At 44.2% G+C, this 26,922-nt stretch overlaps 2 protein-coding genes across 2 annotated transcripts in view; one reads left to right on the plus strand and one right to left on the minus strand.

Annotated features, from left to right (window-relative positions):
- Ubxn2a (UBX domain protein 2A) overlaps positions 1 to 1,656 on the minus strand; it is a 31,407-nt gene extending 29,751 nt beyond the window's left edge. The window contains exon 1 of the mRNA XM_059248547.1: positions 1,456 to 1,656. The gene's annotated coding sequence lies outside the window, so the exon portion shown is untranslated. The remainder of the gene's footprint in view (positions 1 to 1,455) is intronic.
- A 6,326-nt stretch (positions 1,657 to 7,982) lies between these two features.
- The window catches only part of Atad2b (ATPase family AAA domain containing 2B), a 136,738-nt gene continuing 117,798 nt past the window's right edge, over positions 7,983 to 26,922 (plus strand). Inside the window, exon 1 of the mRNA XM_059248368.1 lies at positions 7,983 to 8,885. Within this exon, the coding sequence (XP_059104351.1) occupies positions 8,679 to 8,885 (207 nt within the window). The 5' untranslated portion in view covers positions 7,983 to 8,678. The remainder of the gene's footprint in view (positions 8,886 to 26,922) is intronic.

Raw genomic sequence — 26,922 nt, forward strand, 5'->3', positions numbered from 1 at the left:
GAAATGGTGCACAGACACGCATGGAGACAAAACACTTGTGCACATGAAGCAAATACCATTTTTTTTTTCTTAAGAGTAAGTACTCAAGTAATAACTGCTATTTACAGTATTCTTCTTCCTAGCACTCCATCCTACCTGAACACAATTCTGACTTTTGCATTTTACAAGTACTTACCCCTAACATCAGTGTTATCATACCAGTATTCCCTGAATTAACAACACAACTCAGGAGATGAATCACACCAGTAATACCAGCACTTAGGAAGCCGGAGCAGGAAAATGCCAGCGTTTGAGGCCACAATGGAATATTTAGGAAGTTCGAGACCAGCCAAGGCTACATATAATCTGTCCCTAGCGGGGGTGGGGTGGGGTGGGGTGGTGGGGTGGGGTGGGGGGTGTGCAGCTAAGGCACACTTACCTTTAATACCAGCACTTGGAAAGCAGAAGTAGACAGATATCTGAGTTTGAAGCCAGCCTGGTCCACGTATTGAGTTCCAGGCCAGCCAAGACTAGTTAGTGAGACCTTGTCACAAAAATTTAAAAAATGGTGCTGCATGTCTATAATCCAGGCACAAGGGAGTCTGAGGAATTCCAAGTTCAAGTCCAGCCTGGGATAAATGAGGCTCTATATTTTGTTGTTGTTCTTGTTTTGTTTTTCTTTTTGGTTTTTCGAGACAAGGTTCTTCTGTGTAGGCCTTGCTATCCTGGAACTCAAGAGATCCACCTGCCTCCCCAGTGCTGAGATAAAAGGCGTGCACTCCCACAGCAGGCCTGGCTAAGGAGACCCTGTTTTAACAAAAATAACAACAGCAACAAATACCTCCTCAATACAGATCATCAGTTCCCTATTTTTTCATATATTAAATACAAACGAACCAACACTGGAGGCCACTCTAACGCGCATCTTTGCTGATAATAAACTTTTATTACTACGAGTGAAAAAGGAGGTGTGTGTGGGGAGGGGGGGGGACGGGGACGCAAGAGAATTAAAAGATAAAACTCAATTAGGAAAACAGCGAACATCAGATTTCCAAAACATCAAAGTGAGCTAAGGGAAGGCTGGCGAAGTCAATTACGAAATGTCCAGCGAGTGAGACCTTCTGTATTTCTGGAGTGCGCTCTGGGCAGCGATCGCCTTTGGAAATGGAGCCATCTCTCTGGCCAGCACCTAACTGGAAGTTTCTGGGCGTCTTCAGAGAGAGAGAGAGAGAGAGAAGCACGATGTACGAGCCCCGAGCCCCGGGGGGGAGCCGCGGGTCCGCACTCCCGGGCTGGGGCCTCTGACCGCCAGCGTCATGCCCCGGCCGCAGTCGCGCGGTCCCGCAGCCCCGGATGCCGACTCACTGCGGCCCAGACGCTGCCACGGTGGCAGGCGACAGCCCGGAGCGCCTCCCGGGAAACGCCCGCCCGACCCGGGTCACCCGCCCGATCGCGGCGCGGAGCCGGGAGACTCACCTCGGGGCGCGGTCCCGCGGCCTCGTCCTGGGTCCCCGAGGGTCCGCAAGCGTCGCCGCCGCCGCCGCCGCCCGGCGGGAGCCGCTCAGGCCAGGGACGCCCGGAGACACCCTCTTTGGGGACCAGCGCGGAGATACGGTCCTCCTCCCTCCCGTCCGCCGCACGCGCCCCGGGAGCGCGCGCCCGGGGGCGGGAGCGCGCCGAACAGGGCTCCGCGCGGCTCCGGAGCGCGCGCCCGGATGACGTGGGCGCGCCGGGGGGGGGAAACCGGCACCGCGCGGCTCCGAAGCGCGCGTCCGGATGACGTGGGCGCGCCGGGGGCGGCGGGGGCGTGGGGGGGGGAACGGCTCCGCGCGGCTCCGGAGCGCGCGCCCGGATGACGTGAGCGCGCGGAGGGGCGGGGCTTCCTGTGGCGGGTCTCCTCAAGGCCTCGGCTTGGCGCGCACTAATGGCGGCGGTCCCTTCCCTGCCGTCCGCTCCGCTGCTCGTTGCCTCCTTAGGAGGCGCGGAACGTGCCAGGAGCTAGGTGGGCGTTCACTTGGAAAAACAAAACAAAACAAAACAAAACAAACCCCGCGTCTACCTGTTTCTTTCTGTGCCTCTTCTCTTCCTCGGGGAGATTTCCCTGCATCCTGTCAGTGAACTTCACCTGAGCCCTGTTCTCCCAAGAGTGACAGTTAAAGAAGCTCCCTCGCTCTTTGCGTTCTTGAAAGGACTCCGCTACAAAGGCCACCTCTTCCCTATAGGATTTGTTTGTTTGTGTGTTTATTTATATTTATTTGGTTGGGTTTTTTTTGTTGTTGTTGTTGTTCCGAGGCAGGGTTTTTCTGTGTAGCTCCGGCTGTCCGGGAACTCACAGAGATCCTCCTGCCTCTGCCTCCCGAGTCGACTTCTTACGGGATTCGGATAAGACTCCGGGATGCCCCCCTTTGTTTACTCAAGACACGGTCAGGCGTATATTCTCCAAATTCCCGATCTTGGCTCTATAAATGATGAGCAGAACTGCTTGTAATCACCGTGTGGTCAAAATACCAGCTGCCCCGACGTCACTAAACTTTAGTGAAGTATCTCTCGTTCCAGAGTCCCAAACTTTCACACACCCTCAGCCCCAGCCAGGAAGCACCTCGCCCCACCCCCGCTTTATTTTATTTTTTTCTACTCCAGAAAGTACGTTGACCTTTGGAATAAACAAAACTGATATCCTGTCTGGTCCTCTTCTACTGTTGGTCGGTCCTACTTTGCCACACCTAGGTCTTTCTGGCCTTATTTATTCTTCCCTATACAAAAAAAGGCGCCCCCTCCCAAAAAAAAAAAAGAAAAGCCCTTATCTACCTAATCTAGGAGCTAGTTGCAGATCTCATAGATACAATAGTCTCTTTTCTATTTTTCTGGTTTTTTTTTTTTTTTCACCCAGACAAGGTGTTACTATGTGTCCTGGAACTCCCAATGTAGACCAGTCTGGCGCCGCTGCCTGCCTCAGTCTCCCGAGTGCTGGGATTAAAGGTGTGTGCCACTACACCCGGCTACAACAGTCGCTTAAATCTACATTTAAACTTCTTGTTGGAGGCGGAACCATAGTTTTTTTACCTACTAGACAAGGTCTCTCTCTGCCTCGAAGCTACAATCCCACCTATCTTCGATCTGGTTTTGGTCTGGTTTTGATCTGGTTTGCACATTTGCCCTATGGCAGTAGTAGTCCTCACTGCAGCAGGGCCATCCCTTCCCGACCCACTGCGATGACCTTTCTACCTAGACTCCAGATGGACCTAAACTGGGATTTGTTTTTTATTTGACAGTTGTTAGTGCCTGGAGTCAGCTTGAGATTGGGCCTCCCTTACCAACCATTCCCCACCCAGGTAAAAGCAATTTGGGATTCTTCTGAAGACCGACTGAGCGGCGGCTCAGGGATCCTGTGGTGAGTACGGCTCTCAAAACGGTGCTCCTGCTCCCCTTCCTGTCTCCTGAGTTACTTTTGCTGCCAGTAGTGAAAGACATATATATAATTGCTTTATGTATGATATATATATATATATGTGTGTGTGTATGATATATATATATATATATATATATATATATATATATATATATATATATATATATATAAAATTGTCTGGTGCATTTTCTACAGAAACTTCTTAGACACAGCATATATATGTATATATATATAGTGTTAGATGTACTTTTTAGATTTATTTTTATTTTGTGTGTTTATATATGGGTGTTTTGCCTGCTTATGTGTCTATATATTGGCATCTCAAGATCCTCCTGTCTCAGTTTGTCAAATATTAGTATCATAGACATGTATCACCCTGCCCAGACCTTTCTTTGATACCTCTATGAGGCTCCTCTAATATTTTGTCTTTTTTTGTCCCTAATCCTATTATAAGGTTTGTTCTAATATCAACTGAAAAGATTCTTTCTCATGTCCAAAGTCAATTTACCAGCCAGGTGTGGTGGCATATGCTTGTAATCCTAGCACCGGATTGGATGAAGAATAATGTTAAGTTTTTGTTTGTTTGTTTTTCTTTTTCAAGACAGGGTTTCTCTGTGTAGTTTTGGTGCCTGTCCTGGATCTCGCTCTGTAGACCAGGCTGGCCTCGAACTCACAGAGATCCGCCTGGCTCTGCCTCCGGAGTGCTGGGATTAAAGGCGTGCGCCACCACCGCCCAGTTAATGTTAAGTTTAAAGCTAGCCTGGTCTCTATATTGAGACCCTGTCTTAACCAACAAAAATCAACTGATCTATAGGTTTATTTCTTTATTTCTTTTTTCTTTTTTTGAGGGGGGGGGAGGTTTCGAGACAGGGTTTCTTTGTGTAGCTTTTTACCTTTCCTGGATCTCACTCTGTAGACCAGGCTGGCCTGGAACTCACAAAGATCCGCCTGCCTCTGCCTCCCGAGTGCTGGGATTAAAGGCGTGCACCACCACCACCCAGCTAGGTTTATTTCTGTATTTTTTTTTTCTTTCTGTTTTAGACAGGGTTTGGTTTAACCTTGATATTTACTTAGTCTTCCTGCCTCTGTGTCCCGAGTACTGGGATTATAGGCCCTGCCACACCAGGTTTATAGAGTCCTATCCATCAAAGCAGGGCTTCCTGCATACTAGGCCCCTCTGGCACTCAGGTATGTCTTGGAACGCTGATGTGTTTTTCCCGACTGTTAGGTGATGCTGTTTGAAACAGGTCAGGCTTGCCTTGTAATCAAGAGCGATCTTGAATTCCTTATTCTTACTGCTTCCAGCTTCCGAGATGACAGGCTTGCAGACAAGTGCCATTGCTTGTGGCTTTTGTAGGGTTTGAATCCAGGCAGTGTGAGTCCTTCAGCTGTGCTCTTCTGTTAGGATTGTTTTGCCTATCCGGGGTTCTCTGCAAATCCATACAGATGTTAAGACACGGTTTTCTATTTCTGTTAAACATTTGTTTGTGTGCCAATTGGGCTGTCTCTCAGTCCAGTGTACAATTTTGCCGGTACCATTTCCTTCAGGAAATCTTATTTCCTTGTGGAATAGGATCGGAGCAAATTTCAGTTTGTCGTTGTGTATAACCTTGTGTTAAATTGCTGTATTTGTTTGGTTGGTGTTTTGTCTTGTTTAAGAATTTTGCTGTAAGCTGGGTGGTGGCAGCACATGCCTTTATCCCATTACTCAAGAGGCAGAGACAGGCAGATCTTTGAGTTCAAGGCCAGCCTGGTCTACAGGGCAAGCTCCAGGACAGCCAGGGCTACAGGGAGAAACCATTTCTTGAAAAAGAAAAATCACACAAACAAACAAAAAACAAGTTACCAGGTCTGTTTAGAGTTTTAATAGTCTTTTGAATCGGTTTTTGAGGTTTGTGTATTTCAATAATTGATTCATCTGTTATATGATTTTTTTTTTTGTACACAGTTGTTCACAGTATTGTATTTTTTTTTTTTTTTTTGAGACAGGATCTCATAGAGCTCACGCTGTCCTCCTAAACTTGCTATGTAACTAGGGATGACTTTGAATTTCTGATCCTCTTGCCTCCCTCTCCTAAGTGGTGAGACCGCTTCAGGCATACTGTACGCATGCTAAGCAAACATACTACCAACTGAGTTGTTAAAGAGTCGGGGTCTTCTTGTGTTACTCAGGCAGGCCCCGAGCTATCCTGTCTCAGTTTGCCTAGTAGTTTGAACTACAGGGACAAGGCCACCCCATCTGGAAGAACTGCATTTTTAATTTTGCAATTGTAAGTTGTACATGGCTAGTAAACACGTTGGGCAGTATACTTATGTTTCATGTCATACATTTTGTTTCATAACTTAGTGTTTCTTTACATGCATCAAGCTTAAAAACAGTCTCTTGGATGGCCTCTCATAGTACTAAATCAGAATCATCTCTTCATGGAAGAATTCCTTGCAGCCTTGTAGTATCTTGCTTTTCCTGCCCTGGAAATGCCCTTTTTGAAAAAATGGCCTTTGCTTATTTGTGTGGATTAGCATTTCATCACCTGACAGACACCTAAGAAAATCCACTTAGGAGAAGAACCATTCATTTGGCTCATGATCTCAGAGGTTCAGACCAGGGGCAGCTTGATCTGCTGCTGTGGGGCTGAGCAGAACATCAGGACAGCCGGGCTGTGTGGCAGCCTGGAGCTGCTCATGTCTTGGTGGAAGGAAGCACAGAGAATACAGGAAGAGGCCAAGATGTACCCTTCCAAGGCCTGACCCCAGCAACCCACTTCTTCCAACCAGCCCTCACCTCTCATAGTTCTTCCACCTCACAACTGTCCATTCCAACTGACCCATCAGTAGATTAAACCTTTGATTAGATCAGTGCCCTCAGGGACTAATTGTCTCAGGTTAGAGTGAAGGTCAGTGGTGGAGAACTTTCCTAGAATGCTTGTCTTTTTTTTTTTTTTAAACAGATAGGATCTCGAAATGTAGCCTGGGCTGACCTTCGCCTCGTTGTGTAGTCCAGGCTGGCCTTAGAATGGAAACTGTCTTGGCTCAGCTTCCTGGGTGCTGGGATTACAGCCTGTGCCCCGATACCCGGCTCTTTTTTTGTCTCCTTAAATGGAGAATATAGAGGTTCTGAGTTCCCTGGGGACAGGCCGCAGCACTGAAAACAACAGCCATCTTTAGAACTTTGTCATCCTTCCTCCTAGGGCTTAGCTTTTGGTTGTTCCCAGAGGAACCAAACTCAATATCTTGTAAATTGTTTCCTTTTTAAATTGTGCTAGTTTGACCTGGGGGATGGGTGGTGGGTGGTGGTTCTGTACTGTAGTCCAGTGCTCTGCCACTATACACTATATCCCCAAATCTTATTTGCATATAGTTTTAAATAAAGTTTAAAAAGTATTTTACTGACTTGTTATTTTTCTCTCTAGTACAGACAACTGTGTCCTAAGTTCTCCAAGCTTTTCTTTCTTTTGTCCAGGATGTCTTTCCCTCACTTTGGGGTTCAAGGTGCATCTCTGGAGGCCTTCCTTAAATCCTTGTGTAGGTGCCTTTGCTTCTTACCCCATTTGCATCTCAGTTTACTGGTTCCTTGTCCTTCTGTCAGTGAGCTCTCTTGAGAACCAGAACTATGGCTTGTTTTGAAACAGGGTCTCACTAGGTAGCTCTGGCTGTCCTGGAACTCACTCTGTAGACCCGGCTTTGAACTCTGTGCCTCTCAAGTGTTTTGTGCTCCTGGAATTCGGACCACTCTGTACACAGACATTCTGTTGTGAACGAAGCTCATTATTAATTTTTCTGACAGGACCATGCTGTAACTATGAAACGACTTTTTTTTTTTTTTTTTTGGTTTTTCGAGACAGGGTTTCTCTGTGTAGCTTTGCGCCTTTCCTGGAACTCACTTGGTAGCCCAGGCTGGCCTCGAACTCACAGAGATCTGCCTGGCTCTGCCTCCCGAGTGCTGGGATTAAAGGCATGCGCCACCACCGCCCTGCTGACTTTTTTTTTTTTTTTTTAAACACGCATTTCTTAAGTGTAATAATCAGGGGGATTTCTGCCCAAATAAAGAGTAGGCGCTCTATCTCTGATAAACTGTGATGTTTTGAAATGAGCATTCATTACTCCCTCCATAATAGCAGCTCTTTTATTATGTGTACTTTATTTTTTTCCCCCCTTGGAAGTGTTTTGTCTTAATTCTGCACACGGTGGGATGGTGATAAAGGAGGCTGCTAAAATCACTCAGGTAGATCTGGCTAAGGTCATAGGGAACAACACTGCTTCTCTGTGCTTAAAGGTGAAGAGCTCCTCCCCTTTAAAAGCCTGGATCTTTAAGAGTTCAAGGCCAGTCTGGTCTGCACAGTGAGTTAGAAAAGATGCAAGGTTCCTAGGGTGCTTTTTTCCCCCCTTTCTTTCTTGGTTTACCTTGCGTGGATTAACGAGGAGGTTTCTTTCATCCGCTGCCATTATCATTTGGACGGTCACGCAAAGTGCAGCCCAAGTTCATCAAGGGTCTTGCCTTAGGTAGCTAGGCGATTGGAACTCCCCGTACCGCGCCCTCCCCTCCAGTCCCCTTCCATCCCCGCGCCTCGGTCGGCCGTTCCTTGCGTCATCCAGGCCACCCCGGGAGCCGCGGGTGTCCGTGGGTCCTCGGTCCCGGCCGGGCGTTGAAGGGTCCGGCCTGCCGGGTTCCACACGGGAACCGGTCCCGCGCCCTGGCCGGCTCCGCCCAACCCCCCCCCTCGTCTAGACAGTCTGGTGTCACCTAGCCACAGTCGAGTTCACACAGCCCAGAGCGCCTCCTCCACTCCCCCCGCCCGCCGAGCGTGACGTCACGTCGGGGCGGGGCCTACGGAGGCTGCGGAGAGGGAAAGGGCTGCGCGTCCTTGCAGCGCCCCGCAGCGGCCGCGGCGGGAAGCGGCCTCGTCGGCCCTGCGGCGCCAGAGCCCTGACGCACGGAGCTGTGGAGAGAGAGAGAGAGAGAGAGAGAGAGGGAGAGCGAGCGAGCGAGAGCGAGAGAGAAAGGGGCAGACATGGCGGCTCCGCTCGGCTCCCGCTGAGGACGGCTGAGCGGGCGCAGGGTCTGTGCGGCCGGCCTGCAGCCTCGCTTCCGCCTCCCGCTCCCCGCCTCCTCGCGCCGCCGCCGGCTCCTGCCCCGCTCTTGCTTGTCGTGGCCTGCGTCCCGGAGAGGCAACGCCAGCCGGCCCGGCAAGGCTCCTCCGCTGGCCCTGACTGCCCGCCGGCGGGCCGGCCTTCCTCGCCTCTCCCGGGAGCGGCGGGCGCGGCGTGGACCCGGTTTCCCCCTGGCCGGACCATGGTGAACACCCGGAAGAGCTCTCTGCGCCTTCTCGGGTCCAAGTCTCCCGGGCCCGGGCCTGGGCCTGGGGCCGGAGCGGAGCCGGGGGCGACCGGCGGCAGCAGCCATTTCATCTCCTCTCGGACCCGCTCCTCCAAGACGCGCGCGGCCAGCTGCCCCGCAGCCAAGGCCGGGGGAAGCGGCGGCGCCCTGGACGAGGCCCGGGTAAGAGAGCGGCGGCCCGCGCCCGAGACTTGCGAGCGCCCGCCGGGCCGCCCGGGCTTTGTCTGGCCGGAGAGCGTCAGCGGGTGCGGTGGAGGGTGGCAGCCGCCGAAGGGCCGCGGCTCCAGCACCTTGGCCGTGCCGGCCCGGTTCTTTTGTGTAAAGAACAGCGGTCGAGTCCGCGGGAGAGGGCTCTTGGGGTCCCTTTTCGGGGGACAGTAGAACGGTCCGCCTTCCGTGTCCTGGCCCTGCTTCAGAGGGGGGAAATTCTAGAGGAAGCAAGAACGTAGGGCTGCAGTCCCCGGCTTGGAAGGGGGAGAAGGGAGAAGTGAAAAGTTTTTCTGCGGTGTCAACCCCTTCTTGAAAGTGTGTCAGCTCTTGCCGCTGTCTAACTGAGCTGACTTAGTTTGGGGGTGGTTCAAGTTGGTAAGGAAGTGAACAGAGCTCCAGTTGGCAGGCAGGGATGCTGAAAAAAGTTTGGAGCTGCTCTGACACCAACTTGAAAAACAAAACGAACGCTTAACGCCTCTCTAGGCAAGGCAGATTAGACGCGGCGCTGTAAGTAAGCTGTAGGGTGAACCAAGGTTCTACTAGAGAGCAGAGGACTTTCGAGTCACCAAAGGAGCGTGTAGACAGAAAGGTGTCGAGTGGGCACCGTCGTTCCAAAGTGACATGCTTTCTACATTTCTGTGAAGGGAATGGTTTACAAAAGCCAGACTAGCACTGTTGTTGGTCCATCCAGTTTGAGAAGTGACACTTGAAGAAGCAGGAGATGATTTAGTTCTGTCAAAAAGATGAGATCTGAGATCCTGAACCTTCATCACACACAGTGTAAACCAGAACTATTTAATAAAAAATTATTTTTTTTTTTGGAGACAGGTCTCAACTATGTAGCTCTGGCTGTCCCGAGACTCACTCTGTAGACAGGGCTTTGAACGCAGGATTCGCGTCTCTGCCTCCCAAGTGTTTTGTTTTTCTGGAATTCAAACTACTCCCTCCCACAGGTGTCACTGTAAAGTTAGCGAGACATTTGTGTTACTATGACATTGGTTCTGATACTATGAGATTGGTTCTGAATTCAAAGAACCAACTGGATCATGCCTAGAAAGAGATGACCTTTCCAAGAGTCATTTGAGCCAACAATGTTACTTAAAATGCTCCTTTTGATTCACACCATTTTTGTTACTTAGTGTATGTAAGGTTCTGTAGGGATTTACAAAGTTGTGGATTGTTTATATATGTTTTCTCTCTGTTGACACCAATCAGAACGAATCATAGTATACACAACAGAAATATTTTGCCGTGCTATGAAATATATTTATTGTGTCTTTGGAAATCTTTTTCTGTGAAAAATCTGGAAAAGTATTTTTGAGCTGTCTTAATTTAGTAGACTTTTAGGAGTGTATAGATTTCTTGGGTTGAGCTAAGTGTTCTGAAGATTTTTTTTTTTCTGTACAGGTTTTTTAACTTAATGATGCTGTCACCTTCTTAGATGAATTTAAGGAACAATGTGTCTTCTACACTTAAGTGCAAATAAAATATTTAGAGTGTAAGCATGTAATTGTATCATGCCATGAACGCCTAGTCTATTAGAGGAGTGGCAAACTCATCTGAGGCAATTAGCTCATCCCTCACTGATCAGTTTGTGGTTCCATTTTTGAATTCAGGGATCTCATGCTGTCCTTACCCCCTGAGGAATAAGGTGAGGTAATTTGTCAGACAGCTGTTATGGCGATGCTAAAAGGCAAAGAATCAATAGTCTAATGTAGAAATGAACACTTGGTAGCTTTTAAATGGCTAGAAGAATGGAAGATACTGTTTTTCTAGAAGGATACTAATGAAACATTATTTTGAGAACTCTTTTAAAGTGTTTTAAAAGATCATAAACAGTTGGCTCATAAGATTTACTTGGAAATATTTGCCTTTCATTCTTAAAGGGATTTATGTTATAGCTATGGCAGACTCTGGATCTAATTGCTTTCTCTGAGAAATTTTAGAGATACTCATCTCCTGCTGTGAGCTGTTGGACCTCTAGAAGAGGAAAAGTTACCGGTCTCAATTTATTAGGTTTATACAATGTTACATATATGAAACATATGTATTTCTTTCTTGTGTATTCCTGAGGTGAATTGATTTGAATCTGGTTAGCTCTTCTTTAATTTGGTTTTATGTTAAAGGAATTTAGCTCTCTAGTTTACCCTTTCTGGTGTGCTTAAACATAACCTCCGTATCTGTGGGGTCTTTAGTAGACGTTTTTCCCTGTCTGCAAAGCCTCATTTGATGAGAATTGGATTACTACTTTGTTGCTTTAGAAGATCCTCCTTTTTATACTAAGAAGTGTATTCCTCTTTGTATAATAATGATTAGAGAGCTCCCCCGCCCTGACTTTTGTGCTGTTTTTCACATTTCATGTTGACTTTTCTCCCCTTCTCATGATTTTAAATTATTTCATTCACTTTCTTGTTATTTGTCATTTGCTTTTGAAAATCATGGAACCAAGGGTTATTCCTAGAGTTCTGTCTTATTCCTAAGTGCTGTCTATGTAGTGAAGCAGATAAACTAGGAAGCAGTCTGCATGTTTTGGAATGATTAAAACAATAATCTTTTCTACTTTAAAATATATTTTTTAATTTAATTTTTTTTGTTTTTTTGAGGCAGGGTCTTGCTGTATGTTTTTGGCTGGCCTGAAATTTGCTAGGTAGACCAAGCTGTCCTGGGCCTTGTGGTGATTGATTCTCCTGCCTCTGCCTCCTGAGTGCTGGGATTGCATTCATGTGCCAGCATTCCAGGACCTGTTATAGAGCCTGAGGAGTTTGGGGATAAGAATAAGGCTGTAAAACTGTCACCACCATGAAAACCACAGGCACAGCAATCACTTCTAGAGTTTTCCTGTTCTCTTTAATGCTTCTATTGTTAGAAGTCTTATTTTTCGACATGATACAGTTATTTCCTTTTCTCTTCGATACAGTATATTCCTTGTGGGTATGATACAATGTATTTCTTTTTGGGTGTGATGCAATAGTTTTAGCTGTAGTCAGTATGCTGTATAGTAGCTTTCTAGAATTATTTATCTGGCATAAATGAAACTTTGTTGGTGTTGACCACTGCCTCCCTGTTCTTTATCCCTTTGGCTCTTGGCATCCATCACCCTTGTTCATTCTGCATATTTGAGTTTGTCTTCTGTTGTACATACAAATGAGATCATACAGCATCTTTTCATGTCTGGCTTAGTTCACTTAGCATAATGTGCTCCAGGTTTGTGTTGTAAGTGGAAGGTTGAATAATATTCCAACGTATATACCTTATATATACATGGACCATATTTTCTTGATTCGTTTATCTAGCATGTGGTATTAATATTGTTTTTATATTTTGGCTGTTGTGCATAATGCTACAGTGGCTATAGATAAGCAGTTACTTCTTTGAAAGTTTTTTTTTTTTTTTTTTTCAAGATAGGATTTCTCTGTGTAGCCCTGGCTGTCCTGGAACTTGCTCTGTAGACCAGGCTGGCCTTGAAACTCAGATCTGCCTGCCTCTGTTTCCTGAGTGCTAGCTAGGATTAAAGGCATGGGCCACCACACCTGGCACACCTCTTTGAAAGCTTGATTTTAGTTCCTTTGGGTAAATATGCAGAAGTGAGATCGCTGAATCATATAGTGATTCCATTTTTATTGTTTTGAGGATCCTCCACTGTTTTCCAGGGTTGCTACACCATTTTCCCTTCCCACTGATGTGAGATGGGGTTCCCTTTACTCACATCCTCACCACCACTTGACGGATGTCTTTTTGTGTGTGTGTGTGGGTGGTTGAAACAGGGTTTCTCTGTGTAGCCCTGGCTGATCTGGAACCAGGCTGGCCTCAAACTCAGAGATCCACCTGCTTCTGCCTCCCTAGTGCTGGGATCAAAGGTGTATACTACCATACTTTGCTACTTGATTGATGGCTTAAGAATAATCTTTTAGCAGGGATATAGTGGAGCATGCATTTAGGCTCAGGAAGTAGAGGCAGGCAGATCTCTGAGTTCAAGGCCAGCCTGGTTTGCCTGGTCTACATAGTGAGTTTCAGGACAGGTAGAGCTATGTAGTGAGACCCTGTTTCGAAAAAATACACCTAAAAAAAAAAAAAAACCAGTAATTTTTTGTAATAGCTATTCTATGTGGAATGATATCTCATTAAATTAAAAAAAATACACTTACTTATTGATTTTAGAAGTATGTATATTATGGCACAAGTCTCCAGAGGATAACTTTTGGAAATTGATTTTCTAACCCCCACCATATGAGTCTCAGGGATCAAACTCAGATTGTTAAATTTGGTAGCAGATGTTTTAATCTGCTGAGCCTTTCCCTAGACTTCATTTTTTAAAAAGTTTTTCCTTTTCTTTTCTCCTCCTCCCCTCCACCTGCCATAGTTCCTCTGTATAGCTCTGGCTGTCCTGGAATGGCTCTGTAGAACAGGCTGGCCTTGAACTCTGCTGGGATTAAAGGCAAGTGCCACCACCTCCCAGCAATTTCTAGTTTTCTAATGAGTAGTAATATTGAGCAGATTTTCAATATGCCTGTGTATCATTTGTCTATCTTTTGAGAAATGTGTCCTTAGGGTTTTAATTGTTTTTTATGCTGAGGCTTGAACCTAGAGTAAGCCAGTGTTCTATTTTGATAGCTCTGTAGAGCCTTTACTGGTTGTTCTTAAGAACTTCATTATAGATAAGTCATAATTTCTGGCAACCACTTGTTATGAGGTCTGTTGGAGCCCAACTGTTGTCTGCATTGGAATGGGAAGTGATGCTCTTTAAGAGGCCACCTGAAAGTGCTAAATTACTGAGTCGTTGGACATTTTGTTTAGGAAATACACAGTAAAGTTTCATTTATGTACACAGTCAATTTGAGTTTGTTTCTTGATACTAGGTGTTTGGTTTTACAATAGAGATAGTTTACAATGTTATGTTTTCCCTCTTGGGGAGAATCTTGTGCAAAATGCCTTACCTTTGAAGAAATATTTAATGATGTTTGACTAAAATCTTATATGGGAGTACAAAGTTGGTGTGGGAACTGTATGTGGTATGTGTTACCTTGAAGTGTAAGCTAGAGCTGGCAGTGGTAATATATGCCTATAAATTTGGGCTCTTGAGAGACTGAGGTAGAAGGATTGCCAAGAGTATGAGGCCAGCCTAGGGTGCAGAGTGAGTTTGTAAGCATTTGGGGCTACTATACAGCGAAAACCTGTCTTAGAAAACCAAGGAGGAGGTAGGGAGCCTGGGCATGGTGTGCACGTCTGTGCTGCCAGCCGTCAGGTGGCTGAATCTATAGGATCCTTATGAATTTGAGGCCAGTCTGGATGACACTCTATCCCCATAACAAACAAAACAAAACAAAAACCAAGAAAAACTATCAATTAGTTTTTTTTTCCCCCCTTTGGGGTGAGGAGGATTGAACCCAGGATTTTGCGCATGCTTGGCACATAGTCTTTTAAATACCTTCCAGTCTAGATGCTTTTTGAAGGATGTTATGTATAATGACAGGCTGTAATTTGTATTAGTGTTTAAATATTCTTGAGTGTGTGCTGCTGTCAGATCATAAACCTCTGGTGCTTTTGAGTTATGAATATGTTGGTACTTTTCATATTGTTTTAATTTATCTGGAGACAAGATAAAGATTTTGCTTAAAGTTGCTCTCTAAGTAACTAGGAATGATGGCTCATGTCTGTAATCCTAGCACTGGGAGGTTGAAGGAAGAGGGTTGCGTGAGTTTGAGCCAGCCTGGGCTGGCTACATAGAGTCAGGCCGTCATGGGCCATAGACCAAAAAGCAAATAAAGCAGCAACAGAAAAAGCTTTTTTTGGGGGGGGGTCCCGGGGGGGGGTGAGCGCTGGCCATTGTAGTGCACACCTTTAATCCCAGCATTGGGATGCAGATCTCTGTGAGTTTGAGGCCAGCCTAGTCTACAGAGTGAGTTTCAGGACAGCCGGGGCTACACAGAGAAACTCTGTCTTAAAAAAACAAAACAAAAAACCAAACAAAGAAAAAAGCAAAAAAGCGGTTTTTCTTTAGGTTGTCTCCTACTTAGAGAAGAGATCTTGCTATATTGGTTAGATTAGTATTGAACTCCTGCCTCAGCCCTCTGAGTAGTTATAACTATAGATAATGTACCTGGTACCCTTAGACTTATTTGTGAGCGAATTGTCTGTAAGCATCATGAGGGCAGATGCTGTATCTTTTTTTTTTTTTTTGGTTTTTTGAGACAGGGTTTCTCTGTGTAGCTTTGCGCCTTTCCTGGATCTCACTTGATAGACCAGGTTGGCCTCGAACTCACAAAGATCCACCTGGCTCTGCCTCCCGAGTGCTGGGATTAAAGGCGTGCGCCACCACCGCCCGGCGCAGATGCTGTATCTTATTTCCCCCTTAATTCCACTAATTCCTCTTTTTAGGACCTACTCTGACATCTGACATAAAGAAGATGCTCAAATAAATATCTGCTAGTGGATGAATGAATAGCGAATTGAAGAGCTGACGCATGTTATGGAACTCTGATACCAAGGCTTTAAGAATAGAGGGCAAATGAAATTTAGCTCCAAGACTATACATGTATATGTCGTAGGCATATGAGAAAACAAAATGAAGTGGTTCTGCCCAAATCAGTCATGTAGATAAAACTTCAATTACAGTTCTAGAGTCTATCTACTGAATGTTTTGGTGGAATTTCATGTTCTTTGTTGTTAAGATGTGGCTTCAAAGAAGATGAGGTCTTCTGTGTTGCTTAGGCTTTCCTTCAACTTGTAATTGCTATCTCAGCTTCCCATTGGGCTGAGATGGTCTGCATACATCGACTTGCCTGACATGTTCTGCTAGTTGAGATCTGATTCACAGCATAGTCTATGTAAGTTGCCCTTCCTGGAGTTGTACAGTATCATCCTTGAATGTCATGGCTTTGGAGTACTCAGCCTTCAGCACAGTGCTTGGGATGAAGTAGATACATCACAAAGCAAAGTCTGTGCCTCTCAATTTTTAAAGCCTAGTGGGAAAGAAAAATACGTACTATGAACATGTAATTAACCCTTCTTTGAAATCTGATGCCTTCTTGTCTACATTTATGTGGATAATTTATCAGTTTTTTTTTTTGTTTTTTGTTTTTTTTAGAACTACCACTTTTACACTCAGTTCCTGCATGAGTTTTGGATGGGGCCAAAAGCATCTGAAAATTATATTTGCCTAATCATTGTGTCAGAATTTTATACCCATTCTTGTCTTTTTTAGGTCTTTAAAGTCTTTGACACCTCATTTTGTGTCAAATGTAAATTTAGGTGAGGAAATAGAAGAATACTGTTGTAGAGATATGACAGATGCCTGTGGTTAGAGAGAATTACTCTAATGTGCTACCCAGCCTCTTTGCATTCTATGGTAGTGAGGTCCATGTGGTCTAGTTTTGCAGTAACAGTTTAGTATTTGAGAGAGAATGAGTGGAGTGGTCTGGTACTTTTGGACTTTGAATTTTTAAGTTACTTTAAAAACTTGTTTGTCAGCCATCATGTTTTATTTTTTGTAGCAATGTAATTTCAGAGATAAATTAAAATTCTTGTGTTAATATTTTTATTTATTGCAAAAACTCAGAAGTTAGCCAATTCTTTTTCCTTTAAAAGTAGTAAAGATGAATTAATAAAATTGAATCACTTATTAAATATTTCACAAACAAATGTGAGAAATATCGTCTAAGACTAACTCTTGTTTTACAACTTTGTGCAGTGTTTTCTCTGTAGATGTACTTACCTGTTTCATCTTTGAGACAGTAGCTTGCTGTGTTAAGTCTCAAGCGGGACTTGAACTTGAACTGGGCAATACACCTGCTTCTCTCTCTTCAGTGCTGGGATTGTAGATGGAGGTTACCATACTTGGTTCCAGCGAGATTTTTGGATTTTTAATATTTTAACATCTAAGCCTTATGTACTTTTAGAAGAAATTTTCAGTAAAAGATCAAGGTTGAAAATGTGATAAATTGTGAAGCCACTTTTTACAGTTTCACTATTTAGTATAATTAGTTTATAAGTGTCCACCTTGATGAATAATCATAATTCCCAAGTGATTTATGTAAGGAGGTTTTAAAAAAATACATTATTGTTGTTGTTACTATTGTTGTTTTAGAGACTCTCACTATATAGCCCTGGCTGGCATGGATCTTACTATATGAACGAGGGTGTCTTTGAACTCACAAGAGATCCATCCACTTGCCTCTGCCTTCTGAGTGCTGGGAGAACAAATGGTATGCACCACCATGCCTGGCTTATACTTTTGTTGTTTTATTTTTTCAACTTAACATAAAAAGTAGTAGGTTTCATTAGGGCTTTTTATTTAGTTTTTTAAAATGAGGTTCATATAGCTTATACTGACCTTAAACTTTCTCTGTATCTGACAATGACCTTCACTTGGAGTGTTGAGATTACAGTGTGGATCACTACATCTAATTCATGCAGTGCTGGGCATCAAACCCAGTGCCTCGTGCATGCTAGGCAAGCATTCTACTAACTGAGCTACATCCCAAACCCCTCATTACAATACTTTCATGCATATGTTTCATTATCTTTTGTTTATTGTTGGGAGTTAGCACATTTTTGTAGTCAATATTTCATTGGTGATCTGCTATATAGCCATTAACACAGTTAAAAGCAAAATTCTGAGGTATTTATCTTTTTAATAAAGACTAGTCTTTCTAGGTTACAGAAAACAGTGCTTACTAGGTAGGGTGACCATGTGCCCTTGTTAGCTCAGGACAGTGCTTTCTTGCCTACACAGTCTGTGCTTGCTTGTTCCATCAGCACTCAGTTGAACATGGTTTATGTGCATGTACTCAAGTTTATATGAGTAATACTTTTAGAGCTCTTTTTAGTTTTTAATCCTTTATTTTCAGTCTCTGAGTGGTTGTGGATACGTATAGTCACTGTCTAATACCTTTGTAGAATGTATCCATTGCATTTATCTATATGCTCTCAAATGGTGAGTACTTAGGATGCTTACATATTGCTTCAATTAAAACCTTTATACAGATTGTGGATTTGGTATGGGAATAGCTTTGAGATCTATCCCAGTAATGAGTAGAGTATGCATGCACTTAAAAATGGTTACTCTAGATTTTCTGTTTTTGCCTCTGTGTTTAAGAGTAGTGTATAAACTTTCTTGTATCCCCACATTTCTGCTGGCATTTAGATATTTAACATTATCATTTCTTTTAATTGCTGGCTTTAAGCAACTCATTATACCCATATTAATTTTATTTCGATTTAACTTATAAAATGCCAGTTAAAATCTTTTGTCCTAACTCCTCTTTATTTTTTTTAATTTTTAAAAAATATTTATTTTTTGTGTACATTGGAGTTTTGCCTGCATGTGTGTATATATGAGGATGCCAGATCTTCTGGAACTGAGTTATAGTTGTGAACTGTCATGTTGGTGCTGGGAATCGAACCTGGGTCCTTTGGAAGAGTGACCAGTGCTCTTAACTACTATTCCATCTCTCCAGCCTCAATTTTTTTGTTTTTGAACTATTTTTCTTCTTGTTTTCCGAAGTATTCCAGACCACTGATTTTGGGTGTAGGTGTGTGTGTGTGTGTGTGTGTGTGTGTGTGTGTGTGTGTGTCTGTCTGTCTGTCTGTCTGTCTGTGTGAGAGCATATGTGTTTCTTACTGAATTTGGGCTCATTGTTTTTTGGCTACGTTGGTGGTAGGCAGGCTCCAGCAATCTTCCTGTGTCTGCCCCTACCCTCCAGCACTGTGGTGGAATACAGGTACATAGTCGTGCCTGGCTTGTTTTATTGATGTGGGTGTAGGCATTTGAATTCAGGTACTCATGCTTTTGCAGTGAGCAGTCTTACCTACTGAACTATTTGTCCAGCTCAGTGATTTTTTTTAAAAATTAATTCCATGATATGGGGGTACTATTAATTTTTGACCTTGCATATGCATAGTTTAACTTTCCTAATCTTGCTCTTTTGCCTCCTTTTCTTTTTTTCTTTTTCTGACATGGAGTCTAGCTGTTTTTTCCAGGCTGTTCTTGAATTCAAGTGTTCTTTCCATTTTATCTCTGAAGTAGTTGAGAATACAGATATGTGCTACATTCTTCAAAGACATCATCTCACACTGTAGCCCAGGTTGTCTTCAAATTAATGGCAGTCTTGCCTTATCTTTCTGAGTGCTGGGATTTACAGGTGTGAGCCACCATGCCAAGCTATCATCCTATCTCTCTGTCTGTCTGTCTGTCTGTTTATCAAGGTTTTTTGAGACAGAGTTTCTCTATGTAGTCCTGGCTGTCCTGGAGCTTGCTTTGTAGATCAGGGTGGCTCACAGAGATCCACCCACCTCTGCCTCCCAAGTGCTGGGATTAAAGGCATGTGCCACCACCACCTGGACTCTATCATAACATCCCTTTTAAATTTAATTTTAAAAAAGATCTTAAAGTTTATTTGCATGTGTCTGCCTGCAAGTATGTTTGTGTGCCTGTGCGGCGCGCCCCGACCAGCGGGGAAGCAAGACACGACTCCAAGATTCTTCCTCTATCACGGTTTATTGAACGCTGCTCGGTTATGGCTTCTCGGGAGAGCTGGTACGGGAGGAGGGCCCCGGGCGCCGGGGCAAGCTGGCTTATATGCAGGTTCTGGGGGCGGAGCTTGGGCGGTAAGCTGATTGGTCAGTACTATCGGGTGATACCACGTCAAGGTTGCATCAGCCTTCGGGCGGGAGAGCGACACGTTAGCATTCGGGATAAACAGGAAACCAGCGCCATCTTGTAATGGCGTTTGAGCCAGCGGACTGCTGCAGTTCCCCCTTTTTGTTTTAGTTCCCCCTTTTTGTTTTTGGCAACCCAGAGCTAGGAGTCTCCTCATGATGAGCTTCCTGCTCGATGGGCGAGTGCTGAGTAGGAGGAACAATGATACTCTCTAAACGGGTGCAATGAGCAGAGCTCTCCGTGTGCAGGAGCAGTATCATAGGCTTCCTAATCGGGTGCAATGGGCAGAGCCCTCCGAGTGCAAGGACAGCCTACAGTTCCCTCAGCTGGGCCAACCAGATACTTGGGGAACCGCCAGCATCCAGGGCGGCCATAGCATAAGTGTACGCTCTGTACGATTGCGCTTTATCAACCTACAGAGGATCCAACCCAGTATGACTAGACCAATCAAGCCCACTGTTCCCATCGCCCACACCCCAGCCCATTCCTTCACATAAGATGCAGCTGTGACCAAAAAATCAGTAAATTCTCCCAAGGTGGTCAAATGAGCACGCGTCTGATTTAGGGCAGCAATAGAGGCGATGAAATTCAATTGTAACATTTCAAATTCTCTCTCATATCCCAGGGATACCCTGCCAGACTTTTGTTGTTATATGCCTGAAACAGGGATCCTAACTTATTCTTGGCTGGTTTAAAAGGTTTACTGTTTAAGCACTGTTTTTGAACTGGAAAATAAAATCAGTGCTATGATAGCTTGAAGTTTGATAGGTGGTAGGATAACAAACTTCATCCTCCAGCCTGCAGATGGTGGAATGAAATTGTGGAAAGAGAGTATCCGTTAAAAACACAGGAGCGGGCACAGGCCAGGCTCGAAGGAAAGCCCAGAATATGTCATCCTGAGTCCAGGCCAGATTCATTGAAAGAGGGAGGAAACCTTAAATACAGGCTTACAGTACAATGGGAGATCCCCGGAGGGCAGAAGTTTGCTACTGAATGTTCTACATTCTTGCATCTAAGCTGTTAACGCCCAATATGCAGGATACACAAACAAGGAACTTCCCTAAAGCATTCAGGAGGGTGGATACCGGCAGGGAATTAGAATAGGGAGGACATCTGGTCAAGGTCAGCAAGCAGGCAACGGCTTTACTCAATATGGGAGGAGACCAGGGCCCTACAGGTCCCCCCTTTTTACTAAAAAATGAGCTTCTGACTTAGGTTGCGTGGGACGTCAGCAGGTCACCTTACCCGTCATGGAGACACCTGCCCAGGCCCCGCAAGTGCTCTGTCTTAGGTTGGTGAGCGCCCCCCAAGCATTACCCGTCTCTGAATACTCATTATCATACAGGCTCAACCACGTGAGCTGTAGAGTAAACTGTTGCCAAAGATCTCAAAGTGGCGCTGGGCTTGCAATCTGTGCGACCCAGAAAAGACCAACAGTAGTCCTAACCTACCCATAGCCAGGAGGCTAAAGGCGATTGAGCCATTCCCTTCTTAAACGAGCCTTACTGCAAATTGGAGTCCTTGTAAAGTGGTATCCCATACGCAAATGGAACTTTTTGCAACTTTCAAAGCCAATTTAAATGTATAACTGTAGAATTAAATTTATCATGCCCAATAAAATAAAAGATTAACTAACTGTGGTAGCTACTTTTGCTGCCAGGGTCTCCATTGTGCTAGCTGTAGAACCCAATTATGAAATAGCCATCCCAGAAATAGTAGCAGCAGTGGCCACCACCGCTATAACAGCAACAACGGCAACAGTGATGTCAGTCTCTTCTGGAGCGTGTTAGCATCATCTGTGTCTAGCTGCCATGGTCCACTGGCATGGACGCAGCTCCAGGAACACGAACCACCAAGGCCCATTTTTCTTGATCCCAGCACTACTTAGGCTGGCAGGTCTGCAAAAGAACTAAGAACCATAAAGAAAACAAAAACAAAAACAGCAAACAAGGAGCAGAACTAATGGTCTCATTAATGGCTACATTCAGGCTCACAAATTTTAAGGTGTCTTCAAAAGAGGCTAGAAGAATTTCAGGAGGCCAATAAATGTTGCACAGAGCCATTCCTGAAAAGTAGGTACTACACCAGCTTGAAGAGGGTTGCAAAATGTGAAAAGGCTTAGCTGGCATGCTACTGTTAACAAATGAAGGTCATTGACCTTCAGAGTTATCCTTAATCTCCAAGGTGTGACACATTCTCAACATTTTTGAAAAAAGGTTACCATACATTACCTTCTGAAGAATCCAACCACATGGCTACACTTCCTAGGCTTACAATAATGTTTGCCAAGGCTGGCTGTATTGGGCTCTCAATCCCCATTGGCATCAGAAGGGGAGAGTTTTTTACGAAGGCCCAATAGGTCTCTGCCATGTCGGGATTCAGCAGCAGCCACAGGGTGCACACAGTGCTCAGGAACCCGAAGAGGAAATTCATTGTCCTGTGGAAAGACACAAACAGATCCCCGGGCCCACACCAACACCGGATCGGGTCCCTTCCAAGTGCCAGTAGAAAGGTCCTTCCATCGCACCAGAGGATGATTTGCAACAGGAGCCCTCCAGTGCTTATCTGCAGTGGATACTCCAGCAGAATCCACCAATAAAAAATTTAAAATATATAAAACAAGGGAAAGAATAGAATGTGGAGAGTAGAGATGAGCCCCTAGCTCCCCCCTTTTTACTTTAGCAATATATGTTTTTAAGGTACGATGGCAGCGTTCTACTATAGCCTGTCCTTGAGGATTATAAGGAATACAATCTCTTGTAATTTAGAAAAGGCATCAAAAATAAGTTTTTTATCTTTAGCAGCCAATAAAATATCATCCATATGAGTCAATCACAATTAATTGCCAATGTTTAGGAATTGCCACAGGAGCAGGCAAGCCAGGTTGTGTTGCTCCCATGAGAAGCATGGTATTATTTACAGCTCTAAGATCTTGTAATAGCCGCCATTTTCCTGACTTCTTGTAGAGGCCAGTTGGGATCTCAGGATTCTTGTGAAGTTATAGATATGTCCAGCACCAGAATCCAGTAATCTTTTAATCTCAATCCCATATAATTTTATTTTTAATTTAGGCTGTTTATCATTGATAACTGTTTGTCAAAACACCTTTTTCCTATACTTTCAAAGCCTCCAGTTCTACATATAGGTGCCATTTTGCAATTAAAATATAAAAGCAATAATAATGGAGCAATTTTATCAACAGCTTCTATTTTCATGGTCCTTTTTACATATACCAATTATAAAAGCATTAAATACAATCTCTACAGGATTAAGAGGTAACTTTAGGTAATACTTCTGAGTATTTTTATAAAATCTTAAAAAGAGGATCCTTTTTTATAGATTCCAAGTAACATTAATGTAAATTGCCAAATATTAACAATGTGGACCAAACAATTTACTTGTATTTTATTTACTGGAAAAATAATTTTGTAACCTCTTTATCAGTAAGAGATTATTATTTATGGGTTTATCTTAGCAACATTATTTAATAAGCTAACAACCCAATCCATTTCAGGTATTATATTTCTATAGAATTAAACCAAGAATTTCTAGAAAGCAACTTAAATTGCAGAGCCAAATTTTCAGTAATGATCAACAGACAAGAGCATACCTAATATATAGTTCACAATTATGAATTCTGTTCCTTAGTTTATCTACCATGAGAATCCAAACATTTATTAAGACAATCAAAAGAACAGAACATCCTTTATACAATGAATAATTAATATCCCTGGAAATTCAACAGCATTGACTTAGTATTCCATGTCTGACCAAAACCATTTTTCACCAGAAGTTGGGCCCGTTTAAACTTTTAGTGATAGTCCCTCTCCTGGCCTTTGCTTGTTTGCCTGCCCGCGAGTCTGTTCCCCTCATCGGCCTTGTGGCTAAGCCTCCTGCCTGCTGCTCCAGGCTATCTCACACACACCTTCGCCACCATGCTGGGTGCTTGCCCCGCACACGTGCACTCACGTTTAAACTTTCTCTTACTTCCGTGAAGGGACTACCTAATGAGTTATTCCCGCCATAAGGGAAAAACAGAAAAACATTTCCCATGAAGGGATCCTAAATATTGAATTATTCCCATTCTGAGGGAAAGAAATAAAAAACATTTGAACCAAAATTAAGCAAACAGACAGCAAAACTTTAAGCTCTGGGCTTGTTTGCTAGTTCAGCCAGCAGCAATGAGGCTTACCTGCCGATTCTTTGTAATTCAGATGCTGCCGCTCTGCACTGTCAGGCAGAGAGAGTTCAGAGTTTCAGCTATCCTGAAAATTCTACAATTGGAAAAAGTCTTTTCTTCCTCCATTACCACTGGGAAGAGGCTTCTCTCTTTCCTTCATCCTTCCTCTACAGGGCCCCAATCTTTAGGCCTAGTTTCAAAATTTTTCCCCTTTTTACCGGGAAAATCCTTTTTTCTTGATTAAAATTTTTCTCCCTTTTCTAAGAGGAAATTTCCTTTCCTTCCCTTTTCTCTTTTATTTTCTTTATGTTTAGAATTTTCTTTGCTAGCTTCTGTTTCCTTACCGGTTTCGGACTGACTATCCTGCCATTCTGCCATAGCCTTTCTCCCCTTTGCTACTGCTTCCTGTGCCTTTTCCTCATCCAGACAAGATTTCACCAATCTCCAAAAAGGCAAGGTGGCTTTTCCTAGATCTCGTTTGTGTTTTTCCAAATCTTTTCCTAGCTTTTCCCAGGAACTCATTGTGAGATCACCGGATACCGCGAACCATGGCGCATGTTGATCTATCTCTTTAAGCGCCCTTTTTATAGAACCGGAGGATACATTAATATCCCTTGCACCCAGTAATTCCTTCACAGGTTTGACAAAAAACTCAATATGTGAGTCAAAGTTCCCCATCTTTGAAACTGATTTATACTCAAAGAAAACAACGAGCTAACGAAAGACTATCTTATCTCCGGCAGTCCCCACTAAGGAGCTTTACTTTCGTTTCGCTCGCAGCAACACAAACTTTACTTTCGTTTCGCTCGCAGCAACACAAACAAGTTTCCTCCGCGCGGTGGCAGCGCAGCCAAAAGCAGCACCCAATCACCAAGATAACCCACACAAAAATTATCAACGGGAAAAAGTCCAGCAAAAAGGCAAGATTGGTGTCATAGGCGTCAGTCATACCTTATGAGTACTCACCGTTCCCGTGTGAGGTTCTGAATCTTCGGCCCTCCTCCGAGTCGTTCGCAAGGTCCGAAGTTTCCCGGGTTTCGGCACCAGTTGCGGCGCGCCCCGACCAGCGGGGAAGCAAGACACGACTCCAAGATTCTTCCTCTATCACGGTTTATTGAACGCTGCTCGGTTATGGCTTCTCGGGAGAGCTGGTACGGGAGGAGGGCCCCGGGCGCCGGGGCAAGCTGGCTTATATGCAGGTTCTGGGGGCGGAGCTTGGGCGGTAAGCTGATTGGTCAGTACTATCGGGTGATACCACGTCAAGGTTGCATCAGCCTTCGGGCGGGAGAGCGACACGTTAGCATTCGGGATAAACAGGAAACCAGCGCCATCTTGTAATGGCGTTTGAGCCAGCGGACTGCTGCATGCCTGGTCCCTGTGAGGGCTGAGGAGGACTGAGGGGGGACATTGAGTACCCCGGAACTGGAGTTACTGATGGTTGTGAGCCTTTGTGTTGGTGCTGGGAAATGATCCAGGATCCTTTGCAAGAACAACAAGTATTGATACATCTCTCCAGCCCCGACCCTGTTTTTAATACTAGTATTCTGGGGGCATGTTAATATTCTAACCTAAGTACATTTTAGTTTTTGCAAGTCGATTTGTAGATTTGGGGGCTATTTTTTAATTAAAGATTATAGGGTTTCCTAAAAGATGTTCCTAGAGCTGGGTGTGGTGGTGCACACATGTCATCCCAGTGCTCCAGAGGTAAGGACAGATAGTGGCAAATTTGAGACTAGTCTGGATATATTAGACCCTGCCCTCTCGATAAGCCCAACTGAAAATTTGTAGATAAATTTTGTAGAGAATTAAAACCATAATAATTCATCTAAGGAGGAGAATGGACCACTTCTTAGAAGACAGTTTGCATGCTGTTTTGTTGTTGTTGTTGTTGTTTTTCGAGGTAAGGTTTCACTGTGTAGCACTGGTTGTCCTGGAACTCTTTGTAGACCAGGCTAGCTTTGAACTCACTGAGATCCACTTGCCTCTGTCTGCTCCCTTTGTGCTGGGATTAAAGGCATGTGCCACCATCACCAGGCTCAGCAACTTTTCTTAACCACTGAGCCATCTCCAGCCCCACTTTCTTTTAGATGGAAGTCTCACTGTGTAAGTAAAACTAGTCTTGAGCCTAGGGCCCCAGTCTTCCTTAGGATTTATCCTTCAGAGTAGCTGGCTGGCACGAAGATGTGTGTCTTCACTGCCCAATTACGATTCCATCTAGGGGACTGGAAAGATGGCCCAGTGGCTAAGAGTGCTTGCTGCTCTTGCACAGGAATCAAATCTGGTTCCCAACACCCACATTCTGGTGGCTCACAAGGACTGTAACTCTAGTTCCAGTGGATCTGATACTGTCCTCTGACCTCTTCAGCCATCTATAAATACACCCCTTCCCCACAAGACACATGCATACACATGATTAAAAATTAAAAAAAATAGACAGGCATGGTGACACATGCCTTTAATCCCAATCAGGGATACACAGAGATGTCTCAACGTAACCAACCAAACAACTTAAAAAAAAAATTCACCTGGGTGGTGGTGCCACACACCTTTAATCCTAGCACTAGGGAGGCAGAGGCAGGCAGATCTCTGAGTTAAGGCCAGCCTGGTCTGCAGAGCGAGTTCCAGGACTGCCAGGCTTACACAGAGAAACCTTGTTTAGCAAAAAACCAAACCAAACCAAACCAACAAACAAAATCCACCTAAAACTTCAACTGTTCAAAAACTTTTTTTAAAAAAATAAATTTAAACTAGGTCTCATAGCACAGGTTGGTTCTCAACCTTCCTAATGTTGCCACCTTTTAATACATTTCCTCATATTGTGATGACCCCCAACCATAAAATTATTTTTTGTTGCTACTTCATAACTGTAATTTTGCTCCTGTTATGAATTGTAATGTAAATGTTTTTGGAAATTATACCAAAGTGGTCATGACCCACAGGTTGAGAACCACTGGGTTAGATTCAAACTCACCCCAATTATCGTGTTTCTGTCTTCTGAGTGCTGGAATTATAAGTTTGCCACCTCATCTAGCTTATTTTTCTATTAAATTCTCCTGTTATCTTTTTTCAAGAACCTTTTATTTTTGACACAGGGTTTTGACACGTAGCCTAGGCTGGCCTGGAAATTTGGGCAGTCTTCCTGTCTCAGTTGC

The sequence above is a fragment of the Peromyscus eremicus genome, chromosome 22 (assembly GCF_949786415.1).
Source record: "Peromyscus eremicus chromosome 22, PerEre_H2_v1, whole genome shotgun sequence".
Lineage (NCBI taxonomy): Eukaryota > Metazoa > Chordata > Mammalia > Rodentia > Cricetidae > Peromyscus > Peromyscus eremicus.